Source organism: Choloepus didactylus, chromosome 2 (assembly GCF_015220235.1).
Source record: "Choloepus didactylus isolate mChoDid1 chromosome 2, mChoDid1.pri, whole genome shotgun sequence".
In the NCBI taxonomy this organism is placed as follows: Eukaryota; Metazoa; Chordata; class Mammalia; order Pilosa; family Megalonychidae; genus Choloepus; species Choloepus didactylus.
In genome coordinates this window covers 170,214,623-170,228,417 of record NC_051308.1, presented here as the reverse complement: position 1 = coordinate 170,228,417, position 13,795 = coordinate 170,214,623, and the positions used below count along the sequence as shown (strand labels likewise).

The 13,795-nt window shown below is 36.9% G+C and overlaps 1 protein-coding gene across 1 annotated transcript in view; it reads left to right on the top strand.

The window, feature by feature from the left end:
* Positions 1 to 13,795, top strand: part of LOC119527165 (serine/threonine-protein kinase TNNI3K) — a 311,780-nt gene that overhangs the window by 192,575 nt on the left and 105,410 nt on the right. Inside the window, exons 18-20 of the mRNA XM_037826912.1 lie at positions 5,927 to 5,979; positions 6,297 to 6,349; positions 10,258 to 10,390. Coding sequence (XP_037682840.1) covers positions 5,927 to 5,979; positions 6,297 to 6,349; positions 10,258 to 10,390 — 239 coding nt within the window. The remainder of the gene's footprint in view (positions 1 to 5,926; positions 5,980 to 6,296; positions 6,350 to 10,257; positions 10,391 to 13,795) is intronic.

Sequence of the window (13,795 nt, the reverse complement as noted above, 5' to 3'; positions counted from 1 at the left end):
AATGCATTTGTGTTTAAGTCATACAAACATTCTGCGACCTGGGTCATATGTGTATTAATAATAAGCAATATCTGTTTAGCAGTTCAGAATTTATAAAATTCCATGTATTATATCTTTTCATTTATTTTCATTCCTTCTCACAACTTTTAAAGATGAGAAATGAGAACTCAGAAAGTTAAAATATTATAATTTGTCCAAAACCACAGGGCTAGTAAAAGCAAAAACTAGGAATTGAGAGCTATCTTCTGACTCTAGGTCCTTTGTCCTGCATGCCACCACCTGACACTCCTATTCGGACATGTTGCTTCCTTCATTTTCATTCCCTCTCTTAGGACCATTGCTTCTACTTTGTTAATGATGTTTTTCATGATTCTTACATTCCTCGTATTCTTCTCTAAGTCTCCCACAGTGAAAATCACTTTAAAATCTATATTATGTGCAGTGATACAGCTTTCTTCCTTTTTGTTTGCATTTCATTTCCAATCAGACTACAGTCTCTTTGAAGACAGGCACTGCACTTTCTAGCATAGAACTAGGTATTCACAGTAGGGAAGGATAGGTTTGTTAACCTCTACAAATGCCCACATCGATAAACACCATTTTAGAATACTGTTTCTTCTATGAAATGGGATGACAAAATGCAGCAATCAGTCTTGAGTTGCTGACACTGCAAGGCTGAGTCAGCACACTCAACAGCTAAGCAGCTTGCTGCTGCGTTTAAGGCTCGCTTGACATAGCAAAATTACAAGTTACCAAACAACATGGACTTTGGGAATCACACTCAGTTAGATGAAATCAAAATGTTAAAGCCATAAATGCTGAGATTTACTGTAAGAAATAAAGATTTGTTGACCTTTATCTACTTAACTTCCTTTCTAAGGTCTTTACCTGAACTCACAGCTATCTGGAGAGCATCCCTCAGTGACACTTCAGTCTTAAAGGTGTTTCTGAAGAGTTTAGAATGTGAGTGTGTGTGTGTCACTTATTTGTATATGTGTATGTATTATAGCATCTGTCCACCATTTCCCTCCTTTCTTTCAGTGTAACCTCTCTCTCTTCATCTTCTGCACCTTGCTTTTCCTTGATTCCTTTCCCTTCAGATGATAGGACTTGCGCTAAGGTGCTAGCTCAACCAGTTACTGACAGGTTTGCTCATCTGTCAAATTCAAATGAAAAGGGTCTGACTCACAAAGCTGACACCCTCAGATGCCATCACATGCCTGAAGGTGCTCTGCAAAGTGTCGTATATAACAGAAGACTGCCTTTCCCTGGAATTTTATAGAAAAGCAAACAGATGAAAATGAGCCTCACAGATGTTCTTTCTGGGGAAATGAAGTCTCAGAATTCCTATCTTCCTTCTTCTATTTCTCTCTTCTGGTCCTGATGATCATCTCCCTGGCACTGATGCTTTGCATGTGCCTGGCTTACTTCCCAGGTCAGATTGTAAGTTCCCCGTTATCAGAGAGCCTACATGTTCCTTAAAGGGCCTCTAACACATCAGTCTTGCTCTGGAAAGAAGGAAGGTTAGTCATTGCCTGCTGTGTCTTGGTGGTACAGAGGTATGTTAGATTCATTCCCTTGTAGCTTGTTGACTTCAGTCTTGTTACCTTGTTCTACACATTGGAAACAGTTATCTTTGGCACTAGTGGTAGGCCTCTCTTTACCCAAGCAGACTTTCCAGAATTTATCTCTAAATATCTAATTACAGCAGACCTGTCTCTTGGGAGCCTGAGTGATGAGGGAGTCAGTTTCTCCTAAAAAGGGTAGATCTCGGAGTTAGAGAGACTGAACTTTGAATACTGGCTCCACCTCTTACCAGCTGGAATATCAGCCTTCTGATTTAACCTCTCTGAGCCTCAGTTAACGAACTGAAAAGTAGGTATGCTAATTCAGACTGCATAGTGACTCTATAAGGAGAGGAAAGAATGTTGAAATCCTCTGTTGCCTGCCCACAGGAGGTCCTCCATCAATATTTATACCCTTTTGTCTTTATTGCCACCTTCTCCACTACTGCTTCACCATTACCACAGTTTTCACTGTTCTCAGTTTTTTCAAAAGGTACAGTTCATGGCATTTTTCAGTAATAAACTCGGGGATTTAACACTAAGGATAATTGCACCATTGCTCTTGTCCTAACTAACTTGAGCTGCAAGCATATCCCCTTCCCTCAACTCTGATGTTTATGACCCTTCAAATGACCTCTCTGATTCCAAGCTCTAATCCTGAGCATCATACCCACTGAGGCCTCAGAGGTGTGGTTTGAAGAGCACAGATTTATGTCAGCTTCATCCCTGCCTGTCACCCTCCACTGATTTCCCTCCAGTTAGGAAATATGACTTGGCACTAACTGAAGAAATGAATGAAAGAATTGTAGAGGTAGTTCTAAAACTTAGTTTTAATTGTTCCTCTGATTGGTTAGAGAAGAGGTGGACAAATCCAAACTACCACCTTAAAGTGAATAGGAAATTTTATTTTATTCTGGACACTTCCTAGAGTGCTCTCATTCTGCAATTTCATTTCCAGAGCATCCTTTCTGACATTTGTCCCCATTTGCCACAGTGAACTTAAATTGTCCTGGGTTCCCAATTATTACTGCAGTCGTTTTGTTTGATCTGCTGTTGTCAAGGACACAATAATTCACTCTGTAATTTCAATTTGATAAATGCTGTAGTTATTTATCTGGTGAGTCCAATTTTGCCAAGCATGACATTGACTTTTGTCAAATTCATTAGACTACAAGTTAGTCACTATAATTTTCATAGAAATTCCCAGACTTTTGGCAAGAGAAAACTCTTTCTAATTGGATATAGTATTGCTTTGTGGTTAAGGACCCCAAACTAAAAATCTTGATGGTGATTCTTGGTTTTTGTTATCTTTTTGTCTTCTGTATCAAAACTTTCCCAAGATCTAGATATTTCAGAGGTTTCAATGGTTACATATCCCATTTCTGTTTTCTACTCTACCTTCCTACTTTAGTCCTTTAGGACTTAGCGCCTAAAATTACCCTTGAACACCAATCTCTCTACTTACAGAGCATTACACTCCATGCACAAAAACCTGTGCTAACTCCCTGGTAATCCAACATCACTCCTCCTACATTCCCCCCATTATTCTCCAGCATGCACTTTCCATTTTAGTAGGTATGTTCTTATAATTCCTATTACATACTATACACATACCCAACTCTTGACCTCTGCCAGGATCTTCCCCAAACCAGGAATTTTCTCCTTCTTTGTCTCTGTCTGCCTAATCTACTCCTCACTACAATGTAAACTCAAAAGGGCAAAGTCTTTGCCTATTTTATTCACCACTGTATTCTAGTATGCAGGAAGTTTCTTAGCATGATAGGTACTAAGCAAATATTTGTAGACTTACTGTTGACCATCCTTCAAAGCCCACTTTAAAGCTAATCTCTTTCTTACCCTCCACTGTTTACTTTGAATCCTTATATTACTCACATTTGTTTGTTTTTACCAGCAAATTGTAAGTTCCTTGAAGATGGAATCCATAACTTGTATTATTTTACAGTTCCTAGAGTGTCTGGGTAATGTGAGAAAAGTAAATATCATGCTTCGGGGAAAGGTATATGGGTATAACCTAAGGATAGTTTCATAAAATACATATTCATTAATCATCTACTATTTGCTAGGAGATCTTCTAATGTCCGAGATGGTGACCCAGATGAACTGGATTCTAGATCCACACTGCCACTAACTACTTGTACAACCTCTGTTCATATATTTAAATACTCTAAGTCTTGGACTCCTCCTCTAGGAAGGCAGAGGGTTAAACAAGGTTAGCACTAATGCCTCTTCCAGTCCTAGGATTCTCTGAATCTTTGACATTTATTTATAGATTGAAGAGTGGTGTTCAGTAAGTACTTGCTGATTAAATAATACACTTTTTACCCTTCCAAACTCATAACTGTTGCCTGAAATAATACAGTCTATTTTTCAGTTTCTTTTCATTTATTTATTTGTTCAACAAATGTTTATTGAATACTCCTATGTGATAAGCAGTGTGCTAAAGATGCTGGCAACACAACCATGAATAAGACACAATACCCACACACTGAGACTCCCTTCCTCTTTTATTCTAACGCACTGGGTGGCCCAGTAACCCAGTTCATTCATGTTTCTTTCATAGAAGAGCAAAATTTTGCTAAACACCACTCCCCCACTCCTGTTGGCAGGTATAATCATTCTGGGTAACATAAATGATTTACTTTGGAAGAAGTTTAAACAAATGACCAAATGTATAAAATATCCCTTAGAAATATAGCTTATTTGGGACTTCTCAAGATTCATGATTTTGAGGCGTTGCCTCAATGGCTGCTATTTGGAAAAGGGAAAGGTTAAGCAGGGATTCAATAAGCATCTCCCTGTAATTAACTAGAACAGCTCCATTTGCAAATCCATTTTAGGCATTCAGGTCATGCTGCTAAAAAAAAAAAAAAAAACTTGATAACCAAAATTCTAGATAACTAGTTGGAATTAGAAATAAAATAATGGAGGGAGTGATATATATAAATATATATATATAATGTTAATATTATTTGTGAAACAAAACTCAGTATGTGTTTTAATGATATCTGTGGAACATAACTCTCTTTTTCCCCCTAGAAGCCAAGGGATTGTGGTATTGTTACTCTCCCAAATCTTTCATGGAATCTAGTAGTACAGTACATAGATGAATTTGTTGTTGCTTTTGAACTTCCAGGGAGCTAATGATGCTGTAGAGTTCTTTGTCCTTACAGTGTCATTCTCATATGTATTACTTGATAATTTGTGATTAAAGAGAGCATCTTGGGGGTTCCTGTTTTGATGTTCTTACATACTTTTACCCTGGGTTACCTCAAGCAGTGACTATGAACACATTCTATATTTTTGGCACTTGAAAAGAGGATCAACTCTATACTCCAAAAACAAAATTCATTAATGATACAAGAGAAGTTCAAAGGTAACTTTCACACAAAGCTCAAGTCCATGCCAAAAAGCATTTATATAAATGATTCAACATTGTACTGGAATTCTTTGGGGCTAGAAAATAATAGCACTTTCCTCATTTTGGTCCCAAAACAAAATAATCAAGTATAGAGCAGGTAAAATAAATATAATGTAGCCTGTGTTCACTAGAAGAAATCCAGTGGGGATCTCTTAATATTAAAATGACTCACAAGCAAATGTGAAATGTATACAAAGAAAGAAATTCAATAACAAGCATTCAAAGACAATCTTGGATCAAGATATGCATGTCCCTAAGATATTGCCCAAGTCAGTTCACTAATATGCAGAAAAATGACCCCTCCATCTGTCTCAGCCTTGATGTACTCTACAAAGGACACTCCTTTTATTCAAACTTGAATTGGGTTGGGAGACTTTAGTGACCTTTATGTCTTTGCCTCTCCCAAACCTTAAAAAGGTGGTTTAGCTGGCATCATTCCATAGGTCTTCAAGAAAAATTCCCTTGTCCTGGGATTGTAACTAGAATGTATCAACCATGAAATTTTTCATTAAGAGTTCTTTTACTCTTCTGAATATTCATTTCAGTCCCTGCCTTGAGGTGTCCTTGCACCTGGGGTTCAGCAAAGCTGTTCGTTTGCCCTGATTCTTTGCCAGTAACCACAGTCATGTTAGCAAACAAGCCTTAAGAGCTGAAAGGCTGATCTTTGACAAGTTTAGGGTGTCCATCTAAAGTAGGAATTCTGTACACCTTCAATGTTAGCTGGAAAATGATTACATTTTGTAAACATTCTTTTTGAACTAGGGAACCACAAAACCAGAGTCACTCAACTGAGATCTGTTAGTCTCTTGGGACCCATTTAACCTCTGGGTTGAATAAATGATGGTTTTTGTCCTCTTCCTTGAAAGGGTCAATCAAATTAGGAAATAGTAAAGTTAACTCAAAGCCTACTTTTTTCTTACAGTCACAATATTCTTCTCTATGAGGATGGGCATGCCGTGGTAGCAGATTTTGGAGGTGAGATTTCCATGGATAACATCCCAAATGTCTTCAGCTTCTTTCTGCATTCCTAGTTAGTGCCTGCTATTGCATGATGAATCTGAAAATGGATTTCACACTGACAGTTTTGTTTCCCTAAGTCCTCCGAATTTCAGTGACCCTGAATTTTGAAAGTATAGCTTTTGTTTTTAATTTTTCCTCTTTGATATCCTCAGCCAAAAGAAAGGAAGTGGGAATTTAAGTATGACTGAGGTTTCTTGTGGTTTCAAATCTTAGACATAATCTTTGACCTTGGTTTCGAGATATTTCTTTTGACGTTTTTTTCTTTCCCTCAGAATCAAGATTTCTACAGTCTTTGGATGAAGACAACATGACAAAACAACCTGGGGTTTGCTGACTCTTATGTTCCCTATAATTACTAAAACAATTAAAATGTGTAAACTCAGCCTGAAAGGAAGTGAGAAGAGAGTGGCTTTAACTGGAAACAATGTCATTGTCCCAGTGGCAGGATAATGTTTTATGTTTTTATTTGCAGTAAGCTCACAAAAGAACTATTTAAAGCTTTTGCTTGAGAAATAGATTAGATATATATTTGGAAAATGTTGTGGATAAAATAATACTGAGTTTGTTTCAAATATAACTGAAAAGCACATGGTGGGCATGGATAATTGGCTTTTATATTTAGATCTCCTTATTTAGTAGTAGAGTTAACATTTAGTAAATAACTAAATATAAAATTAGTAGTTCACCAGCACCTATTAACTATTCATAGTTCCCCACTTTATCATTATAAGCTAATAGGTGGTATAGTCAAGCATTAATGTTTAAATAAAATATAAATTATAATATCTGCAGCAAGAATAATTATACTCAAAATGTCCACAGTTAAACACATTACCTGCTCCTGCCCCAAAGGAAAATGCATGCTCCTCTTTCTGGATTATGTGTGTTATTTAATTGCCTGAGCTTGGAGTAATTTTTGATTTCTTCCTTTCCTTCCTTCCCCTTACACATTAACATTATTCAGCCACTTTTTCTGGTTGTTTCTCTCTCTTAATGATTTTTGTTTGTTTGTTATGTTCATCTTGACATTTCAATTCTCACTTCAGGTCCTTGTCATCTCTTTTCTAGACTATTGAAATAGCCTTCTAACTCCAATCCTCTCTTCCATCCAGCTCATTCTTTGAACATCAGCTGTATATTGCTGTTCTGAAAATTCTCCTTCTCTACACCATCAACATCCCTCCACTTCCCACAAGTTAAAATCCAAATTCCTTTGCACTCCCCAGTCTGGCCCCAGGGCACCTTTCTAGCTTCATCTCTTACCGCAAAGTTTCTCAAGCCCCCAGTGCTCCAGTACACAAGCCACCTGGCCATTCCCAAACACACTGTTTACTTTCACATCCCTGTGACTTTGACCTTGTTGTGTTCTCTTGGAAAACCTGGAAGACCTTTCATTATACCCCACCTGAATGAAGTTTACTCATCTGGCAAGGCCCAGGCAAATTTTACCCATTTTAAGCACCTTCCCATTCCACAATGATCCCCTACCCTCCCTCCCTCCCTCCACCCCACAGACACTCCCACAGAAAATCCTTTTCCCTCTGTGATTTTTGTAATCACACACACAGTGCTAGTTTGTACTCTGATTCATTTATTCAACAAACATTTATTGAAGCCCCACCATGTGTCAGGCATTGTGCAAAGGTCCAGGAATACAAAACATGAAAAAAAAACTTAGTCCTTGAGCTCAAGGAGCTCTTTGTCTACTGGGAGAAAGACTGTAATAAGCAGAAAGAATTGAAAGCAATGTGGAAGTTCGGTGATAAAGGCACACTAGAATATTATGGAAGCTCAAAACTGGATGGATGGGAGTTCGTCAAAGGACAGGGAGTATGGAAGAGGATGCCAGGTAGCGTGAACTGTACAAGCAAAGGTACAGGAGAGGATGACAAACACAGTGTTTCCTGGGGGACCTTCAAATAACTTGGCATTGTCATGGACAGTGTGAGGAAGAGAATGTGAGAAGTGAGTAAGAAAAGAAGGCAAGAGCTACATCATGGTCCATGTTGTATCATAAGTAGGGTTGTGTATGCTTTCTTCCCCCAGTTAGATTTATTTCACTCATTCATTCAACAAATATTTATGGAGCACATAGTTGTATGGATGCCAGACATTCTTCTAGAAACTGGGACTACAGAAGTAAACAAAACACAGTTCTTAATCTCATGGAACTAATATTCTATTGGGATGAGATAGATACTAAACAATTCAGCAAATGTGTGTGTGTGTGTATGTATATAGATATATCAGGTGACGATAAGTGTTATGAAGAAAACAAGGTAGAGCAAATGAATGTCAAGTGATGGGGCAGAGTAAGATAGGGTGACTGGGAAAGATAACATTTGATAAGGTAACATTTGTGCAGACCCTGAAGTGGAAGTCATGCATGTGACTGTCTGGGGTAAGAACACTAGATGGAGAAAATAATAAGTGCAAAGGCCCTGAGAGAGAAGAGTGCTTGGTGGGCTCAAGGCCAGAGTGACTGGAGTGGATGAACAAGGAGGAAAGTATGGTAGGAAATGAGGCAAGGGAGGTGGGGAGAGTGAGTTCTCATTTGGCAGGACCCACAGGGCCTCATCTAGTTCCTGGGACATAGAGATGGCTGAATCTGTGTTCTCAACCCTGGTTGCACATTAAAATCCCTTTGAGAACTTTTAAAAAGCACGATACCTGAATCCAATCCCCTAGAAACTCTGATTCGCTTGGCCTGCTGTTGATCTTGGGAACCTGTATGGGTTCAAGTTTCCCTCAGGTGATTCTAATATGCAATCACTTGAGACTCAGTGACTAAATAAACTTCCGTAGACTGGATTGAATCGAATCTCACTAACAGCAAGTAATATTAATTCTTTCTCCCCTAGAGGCATAGTCTTTAAACACAGGCACTACACTAGATTTATTTTGAAAGCTATTTTGCTTCTTACAAGTTATGTGGACTTATAGGAGTTCTCTAATTACTCTATTACTCCCCTGTGCAAAAATGGGCATACTGTGCCTACTTCTACTTATGCAATGTTGTAACACAATGCATAATCTTCTGTATAAAGGGAGGCTATTTAGAATATGAAAGCTTATGTGGAAGAATTGCATTTGAGCAGCATAATCGAAATAAAGATATTCTTGGAAAGCTGTAATTGTGCATGATTTCAAAATCAGGTAGACACTTCAAAAGAATTAGCAGCAGCCAGCACTGCACACAGAATTTCACCAAGAGTAATGAAAGAATACTGGTTTCTCTCAGTGAAAATACAAAGAAAGTAGGTATATGACAAAGTTCATTGAATGATAGATATGGAGCAATGGAATTTTAGAGCTGGAAGGCCCTGACTCCTTTGTCTTGTCCTCGAGGAATCTGAGGTTAGCCCAGAGCATCCCAAACAATCAGTGGCAGAGTCAGAACTAGAATTTCATCTCCTAACTCAAAATCCAGTGCTCTGTCCACGAACCATAAGTAAACCAAAGTTACACATTTGCATTCCAAGATGGAAGTTTATTTTTTAAACTGAATAATATGTAATTACAAATGAAGAGAATGTAAATAATGAGGAGAGAACTTTGTACAGAGAAACATAATGGTTTATGGGCTTCTTTTTAAAAATATTGCACAAAAACATTCAGAAACAAGACAACTACTAGCAAATAAAGGAGACAGAACAGAGCTGATTCTGCCAGTGAAAAATCTACTTCATAGGACTATGCTGGGCTCTCCCCTATGGCCCTTTCTTTCCTCATCCATGAAGGCACTATTTATGGTCCTAACTTAATGATACCTAGATTACAGCCTGAAGACCTGAACGAAGAAAGGTGCCTCCCACAGTGCCTGCTTCAACCCCAGGGAGTCACAGGTTCCCTGGATGATTTCATAGCTGGCAGTTCAGAAGCTTGGAAAACTTCTAGATGAAAGATGCATGTAGATAAACAAAAACTGCTACCGTTATGATAATCATTTTGTAAGAGGCAGGATTAATGTTGTGAAGTTTGGGGAAGAATTATGGATTTTATGTTCTTTCAATGATTAAAGAAGTGCTCTTTGAGAAGCTGAACAGCCACAGTGAACATGATGTGTGGCCAGTTTATTGCACACATTGAGCACAGTATTGATGTTATTTTATGTTTATGTCTTTTGAAGGCATTGGAAGAACACTTAGCAGAGCATCACTAAGAAGAACACTGTTCTGCAGTGGAAGAACTAAACCCTTGGTAACTGACATGTGGATATTTCTCATTCTGCAGAACCTCCGTTGGATGGCTCCCGAGGTGTTCACTCAGTGCACTAGATACACCGTCAAAGCTGACGTCTTCAGCTACGCTCTGTGTCTGTGGGAACTTCTCACCGGTGAAATTCCATTTGCTCATCTCAAGCCAGGTAAGACATGCAGCAATTAAAGCTTCTCTGTTGTCCAAAGTTCAATGCATTTTCACAACTTCAAGAAACAGTTTTTCCCCAACATGATTATTATCAATGGAATGGCAAGGTAGGAGAAAGTAAACAATCTCAAATTGGTTTGAGGTATGTGCCCAACTTGGAAACTTGACAACCCAATGCTGTGATTTTGGATGCAGGCATACAGAAGTGCAGGTGTATTTTACTAAGTTTAGGGCTTCAATTTATCTTGTTTAATACAACAAACCAGAGGATGTGGCAATTGTGGCATGTGGGTACAGATAATGTGGGCAATGTGATATTTATTTTTTGAAATTAGATTTTAGAAATGCCTTTTTAGTGGGTTTATAGGGGTAAGCTGAAAGTAGTGACACAAAAATAACTTAGGACAGTTTTCTGTTTGTCTCACATTATACAAAACAGAAGTGCTTTTCCTAATAGTTTTGCATTACATATATGGATATATTCCAAAAATGGGGGATTGTGAGTGAACCTAATGATATGCATTATACTCTGTGTATGTATAGAAGGTAGGGTGGGAAATCTAATCACAGCCAAAATACACATATTTTTGAGGGTTTAGTAAACTTTCTGTGTCTTTATGTTTTTTGGATTGGTCTTCTGTCTTCTCACACTGAATTCTGCTGATTACTATTTGTATCCACCATTTGACTAGAAGACCCTTCAGGGCAATGTTTTATTCAGCTTTAAATTCCCAGAACTGAGCATGCTTGATAAATAGTTATATCTAAAGGATAACGTCAAAAGGATCTTACAGAAAGACAAATCTTACAAACACGGATACTCACAAGTTAAAAAGCTTAACCAGGATCACAATACTTATTAGTAATCATGTACAGAACAAAAGCCAGTTTCCTTTTCAGGTTATTTTTTCCCCATAATACCATATGGTCTTTTAATTACACTCTGTACAGTGCCCAGGGGAGTGCCTTTCACGAATTATATGTTCTGCATATAGCTATTGAGTACAATGTTGATGTAATTGTCCTAAACTTTCTTGCTATACTTTTCTTAGTTTAAAATGACAAGATTTAGCCCTAATTATAATGTGGATGTAGGACTCTCATTTGAAATGAACCAATATTGCTATTTGTGAGGTCTTGCTGTGATATGCTGCTGTCTCTCTACCTCTTGGAGTTCACATTCAAATAAGGCTAATAAGCTTATAAAGAATCAGTTCTAATTCCAGACATACTGTGGTTTTTTTTCATAAGAGGGAGCTACATCTCCTTTCCCTTCACCCCATGTCCCATCCTTCACCTGCCCCTATTGATTTTACCTCAAAACACATCTTTGATTTATCCACTTTTAACCATCATCCACCACCATCCTTATTCAATCATCTTTATCATTTAAACTACTGCATTATTATTTAATATATTCATTTTTATTGAAGCATAATTTACATGCAGTAGAATGTACCCTTTTTTGGTTAACAATGCAATGAGTTTCAACAAATGTATACAATTGTATAACCACCACCACAATCAATATATAGAATATTTCCATCACTCCAAAAAGTTCCCTTGTGCCTCTTTGAAGTCAATCCACTTCTCCCAACTCTAGCCTCTGGCCATCACTGAACTGATTTATGTCCCTCTAGGTTTGTCTCTTCCAGGATTTCATATATATGGAACCATAGTATATGTAGCCTTTTGTTTCTGGCTTCTTTCAGTTAAGCATAATGCTTTTGTGATTAATCCATGTTTTTGCATGTATCAGAAATTCAATTGTTTTCTTTGCTATGTAATATTTCATTGAACAGCTGCACCTCAGTTTGTTTATGCATTCACAAATTAAGGATTATTTGAGTTATACTCAGTTTGGACTATCATGAATAAAATTGTTATAGACATTCAGGAGTTTGTGTGGACATGCTCTCATTTCTCTTGGGGAGATTCATAGAAGATGGGTTGCTAGATCTTATATCGTGTTTTTCCAAAGTGGTTTTACCATTATGGATTCCCATCAGCAATGTATGAGAATTTTAGATTCTCCCCATGCTTGCCAGCACTTTGCATTGTCTATTTATATATATATTAGCCATTCAAGTGGGCATATAATGGTAACTCATTGTGGCTTTATTTTATACTTCCCTAATAAGTAATGATGTTGATAATCTTTTCATATACTTACGTTATATTCATATCTCTTTCTTTGGTATTTAATTATGAGATTTCTTAGATCTTAAATAGATGTCTTTTACCTGCTATGTGTTTCATAAGTATTTTCCTCTAGTCTGGGGGCTTGCCTTGTCATATTCTTAGCAATGTTTTTAATTTCAATGAAGCGTACTCTATCAAATTTTTAAAATGATTTTTGTGTCCAAATAGAAAATCCTTGTATAACCCAAAGTCACTAATATTTCCTTCTATAAATTTAGGTTTTATATTTTTATTATCCATTTTGAATTAATTTTTTATATGGTACATGATAGGGGCTGAGATAATTAGGGAGTTTTTGTGTTTGTTTATTAATTTTTTTTTTTTTTTGCATATAGATGTCCACTTGTTCCAGTACTGTTTATTAGAAAAAAAACACTCCTTTCTCCATTAAATCATTTTGGTATCTTTATGAAAAATCAATTTGCCAAAATTATAAAGGTTGATTTCTGGACTCTATTCTGTTCCATTGATCTTTATGCCTACCTTACACCAATGCCACTTTATCTTGGTAGCTTTTTAATAGGTCTTGAAATCAGATAACGTGAAGTCCTCCAACTTTTCCCTTCTTTGTTAAAATTGCTTGGACTATTCTAGGTATCTTGCTTTTCCATTTCCACCAAAAAAAAAAAAGTCTGCTGGAATTTTGATTAAATTCCGTTGAATCTGTAAATCACTTTGGGAAGAACTAACATCTTAAACCACATTAAGTCTTCCAATACATAAGCATGGTATAGCTCTACTTTCATTTAGTTATTCTTTAATTTCTCTCATCAATGTTATTTGAAGTTTTCTGTGATAAAAACTTTGACCATATTTTTCTTAAGTTTATCCCTTACATTTCATAATTTTTGTTGCTATTATAAATGTTATTTTAAAAAATTTCAATGTCTAATTGTTCTTTGAAAGCCTATAGAAATATTATTAATTTTGCATAAGAGCCTAGTATTTTACAAACTTGCTAAACTCACTTATCAGTCTAGTCGCTTTTGGTACATTATTTGGGATATTCTACAAAGATAATTATGTTATCTGTGAATAAAAATAATTTTATTTTTCTTTCCAATCTATATGTCTTTTTTATCTTTTTCTTGCCTTCTTGCACTGGCTAGGACCTCCAGTACAATGTTGAGTAGAAGTGGTGAGATATATACCTCAAATCTTTATACTTCAGATCATTTCATTTGAACTCTAGTTCGAACAG